Below are 16,502 nucleotides of genomic sequence, written 5' to 3'. Positions count from 1 at the left end.
TTCTGGTCCCCGCTCTGTCTCTGGTGAGTTCTTTCACCCTCCCACGCTTCTGACTGTACCCAGTGCTTGTATAAATAAATAAATCTTTAAAAATAAATAAATAGATAAAAGGATAATATGCTCCAAAATGCAAATTATATCAAGGGAACCAGTAGGAAAACAGGTTTTAATGTTATACTTTGCTTTATAAACATCTTAACAAGTAAATCTGTGTTTTTAGAAAACAATTTTAAATTTGGGATAATAATAATTTTGGAATATGAATACATTGAGAAGCAATGGTTTGCTTGATAGTAATTTTGTGACACATACATCCACAAATTCTTTTTTCCCCCAAATATTACTTCTAAAGTAAAGAGCTTTCATCAAAATGAGCCTCAGGCCTCCCTGGTGCTATCATTGCCATGGCCTGAATTTGATCCCCACCAGGGAGCTAACCCACATGACGCAGCAGACCTCTCCTGTCTCGCCCAATGCTCCCTTTAGCAGTGTATTTCAGTAAATCTGCTTGTTCTACTCTCCACTCTGTCTCTGGTGAATTCTCTCACACCCGGTACCTCCTGCCTACACCCCAGTTCTTCTATACAAAAATAAATTAAAAAAACAAAACAAAACAGTTACCTCAATCATAGGGGTCTCAGCAATAGCAGTGAGAATGACTGTGCTTGCCAAGGCCTCTGCTTGTAATATTGTGTCAGTATCTGCTGAAAATGGCCAAGAAGCAACACTGAATGTACATCTGAAAATTCCAGGATCAGATGGAATGAAAAGTACTTTTATCTCTTCTGTAGCATGAGGTCTTATGATGATTTTGTTCTTGAAAACTAAACAAGGATATGCTGAAAGATCCACCTTTAAAAAGAAGTCACATGGTTCATTAAATGACTTAACATTGAAAACCAAGAAACAGAATCAACTAGTTTAAGAGCTCTTTTAAAGCCTCTTGAACTACCAAATGCAGACATTTATGACCTCTTAAAATATATCCAAGTCTTACAACTCATTTTAATAAGTACAATTAGTCAAAATTATGAACTTACGAAGGCAAGTCGAATCTGTGTATCCTAATCTATTTTAATGCAAAGTTATCTAGATCTTTTCTTGAAAAGGGCACTGATGATGGCAATACTTCTCAGCCCTGTGTTTGGCCCTAGGACCCACTTTTGTAGCTGTACAAAGCAAGAGGATTAGACCCAGGTTCTTGAGATGCTTCCTATCTATGATTCTGACTCACTCTAATCCCTTCCACCCCGGTCAATGAGAATCTTTTCTATTCCCCTTCATTAAACAACAGTACTTCCTAGATACCCCGAGGAAGGCTCAAATTTCATTTCCTTCCACCCTCAATTCTTTCTTCCAATCACCTCTTCATCTAACCTCAGGATCCGAGGGGAATTGTTGGGAAAAGAGGAGGGGAGAATAGACACAGTATCACTTTACCAGATAAATAAGGTTACTACTAAGAGGTAAGAGGGACAGTAAACCCATCCACCAATGTTGGTCTGCAAGTCCCCAAATCAGGACATTCTAAATCAGGAGGTGCTGACTAGATTCCCACTCTCTACTATGTGATGTTTAAATAGTTGTAATTATGAAAGGAGATCTGGAATCTAGAATCTTAGCCACTATAACTGATCATATAAAAGACAAGAAGTTATAGTATCAAAATTCTATTTCGGGTATCTCAAGAGATCGTGCAAGAACATGATAAGTGAAACAGTCAAAAAGATTTCGCTTACTAAATAAAAGCATATATCCTAAGAGTAACTTGTTTCTTTTTCTATTTTATTGATAAATGGCAGTAACACATTCAATCACATTCAACAAAACTGGTAAGTAGAAACCAGAAACTCTGCTTTCAGAGGTTTAAAATAACATTAATAATAACAACAGGTTTAAACAGCACATTTACATGACTGTAAATAATGAAATATGATTAATAAATAATATTTGACCATAAAAAGAGAAACATACTTAGTTTTCACCTGTTATACTGGAAGTATTATAACAAAAAGGAGATGGAAAAAAAGAGCATTCCAAAGATTGTGGGCAAGATATAAAGAGGAAGGTATGGAGATAACTCCCCTATATAAAAGAAAGTACCACAGAGGAGAAATCTAGCATTATTACAATGCAATTGCTGAATCAAAGGAGAAGACATAGAAAGCTTACCTTTTCACCATTAATACTAACACTGAGAACCCCAAGGCTGACTTGAAGCCAGCGATCAGTTGGGTTAAGTACACTGAGATGGGTTTGTGAAGCAATGCCAACACAGCAAGCATGAGGAAACTTTAGTTCCTCAGGTACTCTTGCTTTCCCTGGGTAAAAATAAAAGAGAGAAAATGCAAGTTATAGCAACCCCTGATGAAAAGTACAACTAGTTAATGGAAATTTTTATGTAAGACTACTTGTTCAGGTGCACAAGGGGTTAAGTCTCAGTGCTATTAAGCTATCGCCAGCCACTGCAGCATGAGTTCGATTCCCGGCCAGGAAGCTAACCCACATAGCACAGTAGACCTCTCCCGTCTTGCCCACTGCTCCTCTCAGTAGTGTTTTTCAGTAGACCTGCCTGTTCTGCTCCCTACTCTGTCTCTGGTGAATCCTCTCACCTTCGCACCTCTGACCTATACCCCAGTCCTTGTATGCACTAAAAAAAAAAAAAAAAAAAAAAAAAATTACTTGTTCATACCCCAAAACTACAGTATGAAGTGCCCTAGATTTCAGGAGTCCTTTGAGACACTGTATAAGCCTCAGAGTAGGCTGGGCAACAATTATTCCTACTATCTGCAGGCAAGGAAGAACAAAAATTAAAATTGTTCAAACTCAAGTTTATATCTAACCAACTCTTAAATGTTAGTGACTATTAGTAATCTCTTCCTTTTTTTCTTTCACAAATTATAAACAACTTCCTAGTCTAACAAGAAATGACAGAGACTCCATTTGAACTGTTACATGATGACCAATCTTTCTGCCACCCTTATGCAGTTGTCCTGGAATTTCCTTAAGAAGAAAAAGGGCTGAGGAGGTGACAGCACTCAGTATACTGTGTCAGAAAAAGCAAAGCACCCAGCACTGTGCCTGTCAGCAAAAGAATCAGGGTGGCTCAGCCAGCAGAGAGGAGAGGAAGGGTGTTATTTATCATGACAACATTAGCTACCCCCTCTCCAAAACTTAAAAGTTGGAAGGAGACTTACTCTTCAGGGAGCTAACTCTAAATGGAAAGTTTCTTAGTTGAAAGAATAAGACAGTCAAGAGCAGAACACAAGAGAGAAACAGGAAGACTAAAATATCAGGAGTTCTCATCTGATTAAGTTTTTGTGTTTTTCTAAGGCTATTCGGGGCCTTGCACAGAAATATGTTATGGCCTGTAATATCAGCTCAAGTCAAAGAAAAAAAACAAGAGAAATACAGGACAACTAATTTCTCCTTGAAACAAACCTATTTTGTGATCCTTATTTGAGAAAATTATTAAATAACAGCAAACAATAAATAATAACAGAGAAAAAACATCTCACCTAATCCTGACATCATTCCTGAATCCCATGGTTCAATTCCACAATTTGCACCAACAGACTGCATAGGAAAAGATTTTGCTGTGCTTAGTAGATTCTGATCTAGGGCATTAGAGTATGAGTTATAAAAGGAAGAGGTACCCATTAATCCAGAGTTAATATTTTGTCCTAGATAAGTTCCCATGGCCACAGATTTCTGAACATGCTCCCCTGCAATAGCAGAATAAGGACAACCTCCTGAGAATCCACAGACTGTGGTGCTACCAGCATGACACTGGGGCAAAGCACTCTTTCCAGCAGAAGGCAGTGTCCCCAAACACTGATGGGCATAAGGAGCCGTGGTGATAGAATGTTGAGTCAGGAATGTAGGCACTGCAATGGGTACGTTGTGTCTCTTGGGTGCACAACCATGGTCTGCAGTACTGGAAACAGGGGCGCACAGGCCTCCGGAGGCCATCGGATGAGGAAGTTGGCCACTTAATGCACTATCAGCAGTTGACGTATCTTCAGAAGTTATTCTTTGGCCTTTGTTCACAGACACCTCACATGATGTGGAGAGGTGTGCTGTCGCTGATACAGCTGGGTGGCTGAGGTCTGATTTGCATAGGAGAGCCAGACTGACCTGGTCCAGTTCACTGGGGTCTGATGTCAAACCTACTGTACTCGTCTTTGACGGATCTCCACTTTTGGAGGAAAGATCTTTACTCCAACTCAAGTTAGATTTTACATCTTTAGATTTGCTACTGAGAGAAGTAGTTTCAGTTACTTTTTCTATATCTGAGTTGTTCTGGATAATATATGATAATGCTCCTTTTCCTTTACTTTGAGAAGGAAGTTTTTCTTTCAACTTTTCCACAGTCCGTTCCCCTGATGGAATTGGGCTGGCTTGAATAATTGTGGTGCTCAACTCATTGGTGATATCCCCCTGGGTGTGACAAACAGTTTAAAGAAATAATCTACAGATATACTGAATATCACAAATTCAAACTCTGCTGACACAATCTCAAATAATAGAGATCTACATGACATTAACTCTGAAGAAAAGTTAGCTTCAAAAAAAAGCCATGAAATACACAATTAAAAGAAAACTTATATTAATGTTTTATAAAAATTATGAAGAAACTAAAGAGGAAGTAAATGCCAATTACAACTCTGAAAAAAATTGCCTAGTTTTACGTAGACCAGAGGTTAAGCAATTTTATGCAAATTTAAGGAATTCCTTTTTTTGCCATAAACTGTCTAACAAAAATGTAAGTAAATTAATAAGTAAGGAGTGGAGACAAGCAAACTTTCAAGTCATATGGAAATGAGGCTAGGAATTAGTGCAAAACTGTTCATGGACTCTCCCACCATGCTGTATATGTGTGTGAAGAGGCTAATTTTGATGAATACTGTCGTTCTAATGTCTGAAGTTACGTGGTTCTGTTCTCTTACAGCTCTGCAGAGCAGACCAGCTATAATTCAGTATACAAGTCAAAAAGTTCTTAACCATCACTGATTATTCTGGGTGGTTTGCAGAGTTCTTCCGGACCAAAGTTATAGAAGCAAAGACACTGATTACAAAAGGCCAGATTATTTGGCCAGATTATTTGCTAGTCATCACCATTAATGACAAATAGCAGCAACATTTTTAATAAACAACATAAGTTAATATGTACAGGGGTGATTTCTTGGGTTAAGCCCTGTCTTCATATCATTCTCCCTCCTAACAGATGAAGAAACGGGATTGGGAAATTGAAATCTGCTTCAGAAAGCAGTAGAGAAGAGGCGATCACAATGCAGTTCGTAGCTACTATGCTAAAATGTTTGTACCTCTGGTGCCCAGTAGTAGCTGTCTGATCAACACACACACACACACACTCTTTTATACACTTTAACGATAAAATATCAACAAAAATTATACAGGTCGTAACATTAGTCTGAATCCTACATTAGTAATACTGAGAGACAAAATCCTTGCTAAAGCAATAATGAACTGCTGCCCACCTTTCTGTCCTCAAGGTCATGGTCTGAGCCTGTGGTGGGACAGATGCTATCGTGTTCAGATACATAAGTCAGCCTGCTCATAGTATCCTGTGGACACGCTGACTGACACAGTGCACTCTCACAGGGGGGCTTCTGATGATGAAACGCTGAATCAAAAGACTCTAAAGCACACCTGAAAGAAATATATACCTTATAAGTGGAACTGTCCATTCCTTAACATCACCTACACTAGTAAAATATCATTCATGTTTGCCAACAATCTTGCTAAATCTACAATCTCTGTTCTAGCTGCTATATTTAATAATTCAAACATGGATTAGTTTTTTACCCTTATCTAAAATTATAAATTATATTCCTATAGAGAGCATCTGATAAGCTACTATGAAAAAAAGTGACATTTTAATTAATACATACTCTATAATGTCATATAATGTTAGCAATGCATTCAATGAAAATTAACCAGATACCTGACATAGAGCAAAGAAAGAAGAGACCATTCAAATATTCTTGCCCTCAAAGAGCAAAGATGGAAAAAGAAAAAAGAATCATGTGGATAGTGCAAAAAAGGGGAACAGTCACATACTGTTGGTAAGAATACAGAATAATACAACTTTTGGCTGAGCAGTTTAGCAGTTAAACAATATACAGCAAAGCCCTTTAACTCATATTCTAAATCTAGGAATTTGTCCTAAGAAAATTAGTAATTAAAAAGATTTCACCAAAGGGACATATCTTCTAACATTATCACTGACAGTAAAATAGGGAATAGGCTATGGAAATAATGACACACACAATAAAACCCTAGGCAGCTATTTTAAATCACACTGTTGAATACTACTCTGTCTCAGAAAGATGTTCATAACATATTAAGTAAAAAAAAACTTAGCAATAAAATACTACCATTAATTATTATGCACATCATAGTCTTTTAGTCAATATCCATCACAGTACTGATCAGACAAATTCAAAAAGAAGAAACAGGCTGTACCTCTTGAGAAAAAGTGGCAAAGTCACATTGGATAGAAGATATTTTTGCAGCTATCTCTGGAAATAGTGTGTTACACCTATTGAACACTCTGCCAGTTCCAATTGAGCCCTGAATTTCACCCCATTGGTTTTTGTTTTGCACAAAGTTTAAAATAGGAAGCTGGGCAATGGACAAAGAAAGAAAATTCTATTTTCAAATTTTAAGAATTGTCTCAAATCAACTATAATCAAGACAGTTTTGACAAAATACAGGTTAGTGCATTTCTAACCAATGGAGACAATATGTAACCAAATTGTTTCAAGTCTGTAGCAGTCACTACATGTCATACATCTACATAAGTTCTTGTATGCATTTGCATATGCAGGCACACAAATACACACCCTGCATACACATAAAAGTGATGTACTGTATTACTCTGATCCCTCTGGTTGAAAGGAACAAATGCATTTAGGTTTTATCTTCCTTCAAGAAATGAGAAGTAAACTGTCTGAAATGCACAAAAATGAAGTTTCAGTCAAGATGTCAAACTTCAAAGGAATCCAAAAACTGCCAAGTTGCTGCCCAGACAGAGACTCAAAAAGAGTTTAGAATTATAAACTCTAAATCAACCCTATGGAACTACTGGAAATACTAGAAGGCAGATAGTCAGCTAAAAAGAAATGCCTGCAAGTAGCAAAATGTTAACAAAAGTAAACTCAACAAAACAATGTCACTATTGAACTAATGAATATTCTGACCAACATCTCAATATGAATACAGCTATGTGTCCCTTAAATACATTCTGTTAAGTGACTGTGTTGCTTTGTGTATAACAGAGTGTATGTACACAAGCCCAGATGGTGTTGCACACTGCGCATCTAGGCTATAGATAGTGACCACTATGGTATATTTGTTCTGTAACTGACCAAAACAGTTACATAGTATAAGACTCTACCCCTCCCCAAAAAAAAGAAAAAAGAAAGGAACATCAAGCCCATTTTACCACAATAAAAAGTACCAAGAGGAATTAAAAAAATAAAAGATTATAAACAAGTCCACAAAGGCAGGAAGAAAATGCATAGCTGATACTACAGAAAATCATTGATCCTGAGGATAAACACTTAAACAGCTATCCTGCAATAGTGAATATAAAAAAAATTAGGAGAAAGAAAATATTCATACATGATCAAAGAAGGGAGTATCAGCTGTGGGAAAATGATATACTCAAACATAGGAGGTAATAAGAGAGGTAATAATCAAAGGGGAAATGTGAGTAATAATCCGAAGAAAATATAACCTTCCTCAGCTGAAGAAAGAATTGTATATGCAGAGGTTATCATAACCTAAGAAAACCAACGGATAGATGCTGACACATTCACTGGAATCTGATAATGGAAAACTGGAAGAAAGCAGTAATAGAAACATAAAATGGAGCCAGCAGTTCTTTCTGCCCACTTGTGTCTGTGCATCGTCTTCTTTCTTTTTCCTAATAAACCTGTCCTTTTCAAATGTAAATAATAAATAAACTGGATCCATAAACTAGGCTTAAACGAAAGTGCATACTGAGCAACAGGAGGATGGATACACAGAATGTGTCATATTAGTGCAACGGAGTACTAGGCAGTAACCACCAGAATGAGCTACTGATACATGCAACAACAGGAATGACTCTCAAAAACTTGTTAAAGGGAAGAAGCTAGACACACAAAAAATGTAATGTGTAATTTCATTCACATGAAATGGAAAAGACAAATCTGAATTATAATGAAACCTATCAGAGAGTAGGTATCAGGGTGGGGATGGGGTAAGAGAAGAATTGATTGGAAAGAGACAAGGAATTTTCAATGGTGTGATGAAAATATTCTATATATTTCAGGAGGTGGTATTTATATAGGTGTATGATTAAAACTCACTGCATGAAAACCCAAAGATCTGTGTATTTTATTATATACATTGATTATGCTTACACTACAATGAAATCCTAACACTGGGATTGGCCAAACCGGACAGTAAACTAGCATGCTAAACTGTGCCCCTAAAGGATTCACAAATTACTTTATACACCAGATACAGACACCAGATACAGATCAAGAGAACTCAAAAGCTATTTGCTGTTGTGACTATGGCAGCAAAACACACAGGCTAAGCAACATCACTCTCTTTTCATCTTCCCCAGCAAATTTTAGTTTTGAGTACACTTAACCACTAATAAATTGGCCTTTACTCAGTAAATCCTGTTGTTTGTTCCAGGCTGAAAGGAGAAAAGTAAGGTGTTTGGTTAGTTTATGCATGTAGATAAAGCTTACCAATTTCATGGTCCCCTAATAAAAGTAAACACCTGCCAAGTTCATGAGAAAAGGTATATTTTCTTAGAAGCACAAGAAAAAACAGGCGTGGTCAACAGTGAAGCTATCTAGTCAAGCACTGTGTCTGCAGTCAAGGGCAGTGTGAAGGAGAAAATCATAATGATGTGTTCTTTATAAAGTACTTAAGAGTTTTTATTAAATGTCACATACAATTTAAAAAACCACAACCAAATAAAACAAGATGAAATTTGAGAGTATATAGAAGGAAAAAGATAATAACAGAAAACACTAAGGAATCTAGAGGTCAGAGGTGTAAAATATAAACAAGATGAAACAGAAATTAACAAAGGTAGATCACTGGAGTGATGGGAAAGTTCCATCCATATCTTTGGCGAAGGTGGTTACACAAATTCACACACATCTGTGATAAAATGACACTAATTTCTACTTATATTGTGCCCATGACAAGTTCCTCGTCATTACATTGTGCTATAAGGAGGTAATCACTAGGGGAAACTAGATGATGGGAGCATGGGATTGTCTGAAACTATCTCAAAGTAAAAGGTACTTAAAGAATGGTTTAGAGGAAATAAACATAAAAGTCAAGGAAAATAGATTCCACGTATACACCTGCAGAGCTCCTGAAAACAGTATAGGGATGGAACAGTACAAACATTTTAACAAGTAATCCCGAAAAAATGTTGGTTAAATAACAAAATCTTGTATCACATATCGAAAGGGAATACCTTTGTGACAGGGTTAAGGAACCGTGAAGAGACATCATAGACAAATAAATTTACTAGATATGAAGATAAAGCATCTTTGGCATAAGCTTATAAAAAGATCAAGTCAATTCTGAAGCAAAGAGATTTAGGGAACCCTGCAGTTGCCATTCTGTATTCTATAGACAATAAAACAATCCTACCAGAAAGTGTGAAGCAAAGAATTAAATACAGTCACATCATTCTTTAATTACAAAACTTACAGATTAACTTCTAAACATAAAAGAACCCAGGGCCCTTAGTCCTTTAGTAATTTCTCTACACAAATTACTTCAGTCAACCTTGAGAGGAAATACCTGATGCCAAGAACTGGATATATTGAGCTGTAGAATAAAAAACTAAAAAATTGCAAGTAAAAAAGTATAGATGTGTCGATGAAATAACAACTAAAAAAAAAAGCAGGATGGGGAAAAAAGTAACATGGAGAATATGCTCAATAAATTTTCTCACTGGTAACAGATGATGTTATGGGTAGAGTTGTAATCCTCAAAAGGTTCATTGAATTCCTAACTTCCAGTGCCTCAGAATATAATCTTATTTGAAATGGAGACACTGTAGATGTGATTTAGATGAGGTCACTGTGGTAAACTGGCCCCTTAATCCAATGTGAATGGATTAATAATGAAATTACTATTATAAGAGAAGGGATATTTGAACGCAGACATAGATGGAAGTGAGTCATGTTAATACAGAGGCAGAGATCAGAATGATGCCTCTACAAGCCAATGAATGCTTGGAATACCAGAGGCTGGAAGAGATAACAAAGGACCCTCCCCTAATGCTTCAGAGAGAACATGGCCCTGGATCTATAACCGACAGAATTATGAGACAATAAATTTCTGTTGTTTTAAGCCATCAAGATTATGGTACTTTGTTATGGCAGTCACAGGAAATTACTACAATTGAGAATCAAAACACATCATTTAAAAGCTGGCATAACAAGTATCAGAAGTACAAATACATTTTTAACAATATTTGATAATTTTAGAGAACTAGCTTTTGTCATAAGTATATAATATCATCCTTTTTATACTTGACATAGGATCCTTTGTGTATTCATTTAGATAAAAACACTTAGATAAGTTTTAAACAAATACCAATGGGAAGAGGAAGGAGAAAAAAATCACTGGATACAATCAATGATGAGAAATCACTACCAAGTGACATTCAAACTTGGTTGGGCTGGATGATTTCTAGGGTCCCTTACAATACAAAATTAACTGTTAAATAAGAAGTGAATGTTTATATGAAAAAGCATTTCAGGATGAGGTATCAATGAGGAGTCACTGAAATATGAAAGAACTAAGTTCTTCACTGATATTTAGCTATATATATAGCTTACACATACCATTTTAGATGACTATGCAAGACTACGATGGCAGCTTGGGAAACAGCAAATAACTTTGAAATCAAATATAATTTCAATTTATTTCAGAATGTTGAATTTTTTTATTAATTTCATTTTTCAGTAAATATTCTCTTTGTTAAAATCTTTCAATAGACAAACAAGATTTTTCTTAAAGTCATAAAGAAAAATACTCATATATTATAGCAAAAAAATACAAGTTAAAAAAACTTCTAAAACTAAGAACTAAGAACTTTAACTCCTATCACAAATAAAGGTTGTTTGTTTGCTCTTAATTCTCCCTAATACGTCAAGTACTCTTAGAGATTAAGACCAAAAAAAAAAGACTAAAAATCCTTGAGAAAAATAGGAAACAAGCTAGTATTTTAGAAAAGTAAAAACAAATATAAAGGAAAAGAGGTTCATCAATACTGAAAAAATAGGAACTAGAGCTATACTGAAACAGTTCTTTCACCTCTATGATTGCTGACAATCAAAAAGTTTGATAAATATTACATTGGTAAGACTAAGAAAAGAGGCCCTCTCCTAAGGTACTGATGGAAAATTAAATTAGTACAACCTCTAAGAAAGGGTCATACTAATTTAAATGTGAACATGAATGACACACTCTTTGACAATTTCTTTTTCAGGAATTTATCATATATATATTATATTTGCATGGATCCCAAATGATAAGAAAACAGATGCAGCTCTCACAGCTAACTCTTCAGAGCAAACATAAACACATAAAGGAGTCTATATTGAGCATAAAAAGGGGTGACAAAAGAATATATATTCATATTGGCTTATACATGCATAAAGAAACTCTAGAAGAAAATCTAAGAAACCAGTAATAGTAGCTCCCTGGTGAGGGAATTAGAGAACTAGGTGGACAAAGAATAGCAAAGGAGATATAGACACAGACACACACAACTATACTTAAAAATACACATGTGTACATATGACAAAGCAATAAATTTATATTGCTCAAAAATTACACATACACACATAATCTCTATACATGCATATAATTTTTGAACAATGTTAACTATGGCCACTTAAAAAATTCAACTTTAAAACATTCTAATAACTTAAAAGTTAATTTAGTATTAAATTCTAGTATTAAAAATGCAAACTAAGGCCTCCCTGGTGGCACAAGGGATTATGCACAGCACCATGAGGCTATCCACCGCCACCGCAGCACAAGTTCAATCCCCGGCCAGGGAGATACCCACATGGCACAGCAGACCTCTCCTGTCTCACCCGCTGCTCCCCTCAGCAGTGTAAAGTAGATCTGCCTGTTCTGTTGCCCACTCTGTCTCTGGTGAATCATCTCACCACCCCCCCAACACACACCTCTAGTCTACACCCCAGTTCTTAAATGCATAAATAAATTAAAATAAATCTTTAAAAAGATGCAAACTAATACTGTAAGGTAGAAAAAATATCCAAAATTCTAAGTTATTTAAAATGCTGGTAAGAAAACAGGCAGACAGACACATTCATCATACATTTATGGTAGCAGTGCAAGTCTTCTAGAAAATAACTTGCAAATAGAGAGCCTTAAAATTTTATTCCTGGGCCTCCCCTGGTGGCGCAGCGGTTGAGGGCTGGGCTGCAAAGCTGCCCGCAGCCTCTGCAGCGCCGGTTCGATACCCGGCCGCTGGTGAGGATCCCACATGGCGCGCAGACCTCTCCTGCTGCACCCGCTACTCCCCTCAGCAGTGTATTTCGTCGGTCTGCCTCTTCTGTTCCCCGCTCTGGCTCTGTTGAATTCAGTCACCCTCCCGCGCTTCTGACTGTACCCAGTGCTTGTATAAATAAATAAAATAAATAAATCTTTAAAAAAAAATTGTATTTCTGACTTTGTGATTTCACTTCTAGATATCCATCCTAGGAAATTAGCCAAAGCACAGAAAAAAAATTTGTGAGCAAAGCTATTCAGTTCAATACACTAAAATGAAAAGATTAAGCATTCAGCAGCAGTATCACATTTATTAAGTAACATTACTAATTTTCCTTTAAATAGAGTATTATGCTCTGTAGAAAAAAGCAAAATGTAAAAATTTGCACAGAAAAAGAGCTTGAAAAAAATTTGTAAAATATTTGCAATGATTAACTTTGAGAGATGAACCGGTAGATAATTTTCTTCTTTATAATTTTTTCAATTTTCCTATACTGAACTAAGTAATTTCACTGTTAAAGAAAAAATGAAATAGGTAAGCACTTACCCTGACAAACCTGTTCCAGAAATTTCACTCGGGGAAGAATGACTGAGTGGTGAAGTGGAGGGTCTGAAGCTATCCTGGTCATCCTCTGAGCCATGTCCAGCATTTTCAGGAGAGGGATTTTTCAAATCTATCAGAAAGGTGTATTTCCCAATGAGAACAGAAAAAAAAAACTGCATAATTTTATAAATATGCTCAATTCCTTTGATACTTACCAACAATTTTAGGTGAGATTATGGAATGTTTTTCAAAAGTCACATGTTTTTCACTGTTGCTTGTTTTACAAACAGACTCATTTTCCCTCTGAATTTCTCTATTATTTTGTATTTCTTCACATTCTTCTAACAGCCAAAGGGATGCTATTCTGGGGTTTCTTACTAACGGATAACTATTAGATGTTGGAGTAGATACTGAAGTATCTTTTTCACTGTCACCAATATCTGGTAATTTGTTGTCAACAGAGTATGTCTTTACATCAACTACTGTACTCTCACTCTCTCTCATATTTGCCAGAATTGAATTTGAAAAGTTCACTGTTCTAAGTGATTTGTGGTTTGCTCTCTCTCCACTTCCACCATAAAAAACAGCTGCTAGGTTTTCTTGTGGTTGCCTTCCAGTTATATTAGTAGCACCTAAGTCCACTGTATGGATGTATTGTGTAGTATGTTCATTTGGCAAAGATAAATCCCAAAGATCAGATGTACCAGCTCTTGAAAAATTTTCCACTCCACCTTCATATCTACTAACTTCTGTTTTTTTAAGGTATTTCTCCACATCAAATACATTGGATCCATTATTTTTTTCTAAATCATTAGGTGATACATGAGATATACTGGAACAATCTTTTTGCTTATCAGGTTCCTGAAAAGTCTTCTCTCTGGTTTTATTTGAAAGTGTCTTGATCATGGCAGCAAGTTGTAAAGGATCAGTACTCACTGATGCATTTGCAATGGCTGAAGCAATGGTGCTTATCCTAAGTACAGAATCACTATCGTTAGCTAGCTTCCCTTTGCTGTTCACAAAGAAAATGTCCTAGAAAGGAAAAAATTTACATCAGCTAAGTTTATGTCAGTCTCATGGATATGTACATATCTTTACAAGTACTATACAAGATTTAATAGGAGCAAGAATTTATGGTTTATCAGTTAAATATCCTATTGAAAAAAAAGACTGCTTTCATCAATTTTAATTCTGGTGTACTGGATATTTACAAGATCTGATTAACAACTGTTAAAAAAAAATCTTCGTTATTAAAGAGACAAAAAGTCCAAAATACTGAGATTAAGAAGCTATTGAGCCACTGTAACTCCACATTTAATTCTTGATGTCATTCAATTTCTAGGATTTTTCATAACAAGACAAAAACAGAATCCATGCATAAAAAACTGAAATGAAACTGACAGTAAAGAAGCATAAAACTAAAGTTAAAAATGCAAATTATGTCTTCTGCCTCCAGTTAATAACAAGGTAATGCAAATCAACCTTTTACAAAGACAAATTAGAACTGGACAGCATATCCAAAAATATCTCAAGGAAGGCACTAGAGAGCTAAAAAAAAGCAGTGAAAATCGATGGGATCAAAACCCAAGAGAAGAAAAAATCATAGAGAGGTGAGCCATTATTGGATATGCTTTTCCTAGAGGGTTCTGCTCCTTTGAGAAGAGCAGATAAGGACTTCAAGATGAACCTGATCAAAGCTGTTCTAGTGGGATTGTAAGGACATAAAAACCAAGTTCAGAGTGCACCAATGATGACAGAAAGGAGGTGGCCATGCAAACATCCATGCTTTAGGATGAGATCACAAAGGGATATACTTTAGGAGTAAAGGTAAATCATAATTATTATGGTGCTCAAAAGGACTACAGCTCAATCATCTCAATTCCAGTAACTGGAGTAAAGTGATCTAAAGTTGCTAGTGTTCCTCATTCCTGGTCAGAAGCAAATATAAATCCTGTCTGGAAGATATCATCTCCTATGGTTGCAAATAGTATCAATAACCGTTCCCTGTAAAAATACACGCCTCAATCAATAACTGACATGTTTCACATGTCAAAATCACAATAAAACAGACCAAAAGGGGACAATGGAGTTACCAGAATAAGTATATTAAAAATCACATTTTTCTGTTTAGTCACAACACAGAGATAATGAAAGTAAGAAACACAACAGTAAAGTAGCATTTTAGCAAATTAGGAAGAAATCTAATAAAATCTAATAAAAAATTGTTTTTCTCTTTTGTCTTAATTTTCATGGATTAGAAGATTCATGTTCTGTAGATTAAGTTCAATTAAAAGCCATCCAACAGGGTTGTTGAAAGAATAGTCAACAAACTATTAATGAGAAATAAGAGGGGAGGGCTTACTATACGAGACATCAAGACTTGCTATAAATTACAATCTTTAGCAGTGCTGTATAGACAGAAGACAGACATGATTCCAAAACAGTAGAAAGAATATATCAACTGCAGAATAATCATAACAGAATACTACATGATCATCAAAATAAGCTTCTAGTATACTTAACATAGCTGCATCTAGCAAACATAAGTGAAAAAAATCAAAGAAAAAATATGCTGCGTGATTTCTTTCATATAGAAATGAAAAGACAGTGGAATCAATACATATTCAGGTTAGAAAGGAGGTAATAGCATTTTGGATGGACCAGAAAAATGGTTGCTGGGCTATTAGTAACACTTTCTCTTTTGACGTGGGGTGTACACTGGTCCATAAATTGTGACATGTCTACTGACTATTTTACAAACTCTTGTGAATGTTTATTACACATGTTGGTAAAAGTTTCCAAAAAGTTAACTGACCCTTAAAACTGAAGCCCGGTTGGGCCGGGGGGAAGGAGGCAGAGGATAACATATTATACAGTATATATTGTTTACACATAACCTTATCTTAATCACATACAAGAACCATGGTTTCGGCTTTATTTCATGATAGGCTTAAAATACCTCTGTTGTGCCTTTATCATTGGTTAATGTCACATCATTTTCATTCATTTGGGAAATACTCTCCAGTTCTTCAGCCTGAAGTGTAACTGAGATTTCACTTAGCTGTGCCTCAGATTGTTCATTTACATTCCCTGTAGAAAATATACAATACTCAACTTACATCTATATGATATCTCACAGAAATAATCTGTGGGACCCGAACCATTCAACCTGCTTATTTGCCAAGGAAAAGTCTTTGTATCCCCAGTATCAATCAGTCTCACAAAAATTGTTTAAATGTATAGTCACTAAGACAAAAGACCACACCATTGTTAATTTGACTCAACTCTGTAAAATCTAAATTTTGAAGATTGTACATTTTAATCTCTACTCTGAAAATATTGGCATTTAGTACTTTTTAGCTTTAAGCATTTC

General features: G+C 35.7%; 1 protein-coding gene across 10 annotated transcripts in view; it reads right to left on the bottom strand.

The window, feature by feature from the left end:
- The window catches only part of LOC119243219 (nucleoporin SEH1), a 145,196-nt gene that overhangs the window by 51,275 nt on the left and 77,419 nt on the right, over nucleotides 1-16,502 (bottom strand). For all 10 annotated transcript variants that reach the window (XM_037508880.2, XM_037508881.2, XM_037508885.2 and 7 more), the window contains 7 exons: nucleotides 16,089-16,219; nucleotides 13,345-14,161; nucleotides 13,133-13,259; nucleotides 5,502-5,673; nucleotides 3,519-4,440; nucleotides 2,173-2,321; nucleotides 622-852 (listed from right to left, as the gene is read on the bottom strand). In XM_037508880.2, coding sequence (XP_037364777.1) covers nucleotides 622-852; nucleotides 2,173-2,321; nucleotides 3,519-4,440; nucleotides 5,502-5,673; nucleotides 13,133-13,259; nucleotides 13,345-14,161; nucleotides 16,089-16,219 — 2,549 coding nt within the window. The remainder of the gene's footprint in view (nucleotides 1-621; nucleotides 853-2,172; nucleotides 2,322-3,518; nucleotides 4,441-5,501; nucleotides 5,674-13,132; nucleotides 13,260-13,344; nucleotides 14,162-16,088; nucleotides 16,220-16,502) is intronic.

Source organism: Talpa occidentalis, unplaced genomic scaffold (assembly GCF_014898055.3).
Source record: "Talpa occidentalis isolate TD23 unplaced genomic scaffold, MPIMG_talOcc4v2.1 talOcc4.13, whole genome shotgun sequence".
In the NCBI taxonomy this organism is placed as follows: domain Eukaryota; kingdom Metazoa; phylum Chordata; class Mammalia; order Eulipotyphla; family Talpidae; genus Talpa; species Talpa occidentalis.
Note: the sequence above shows the minus strand (reverse complement) of the source record. Positions and strands in the feature narration are given on the sequence as shown.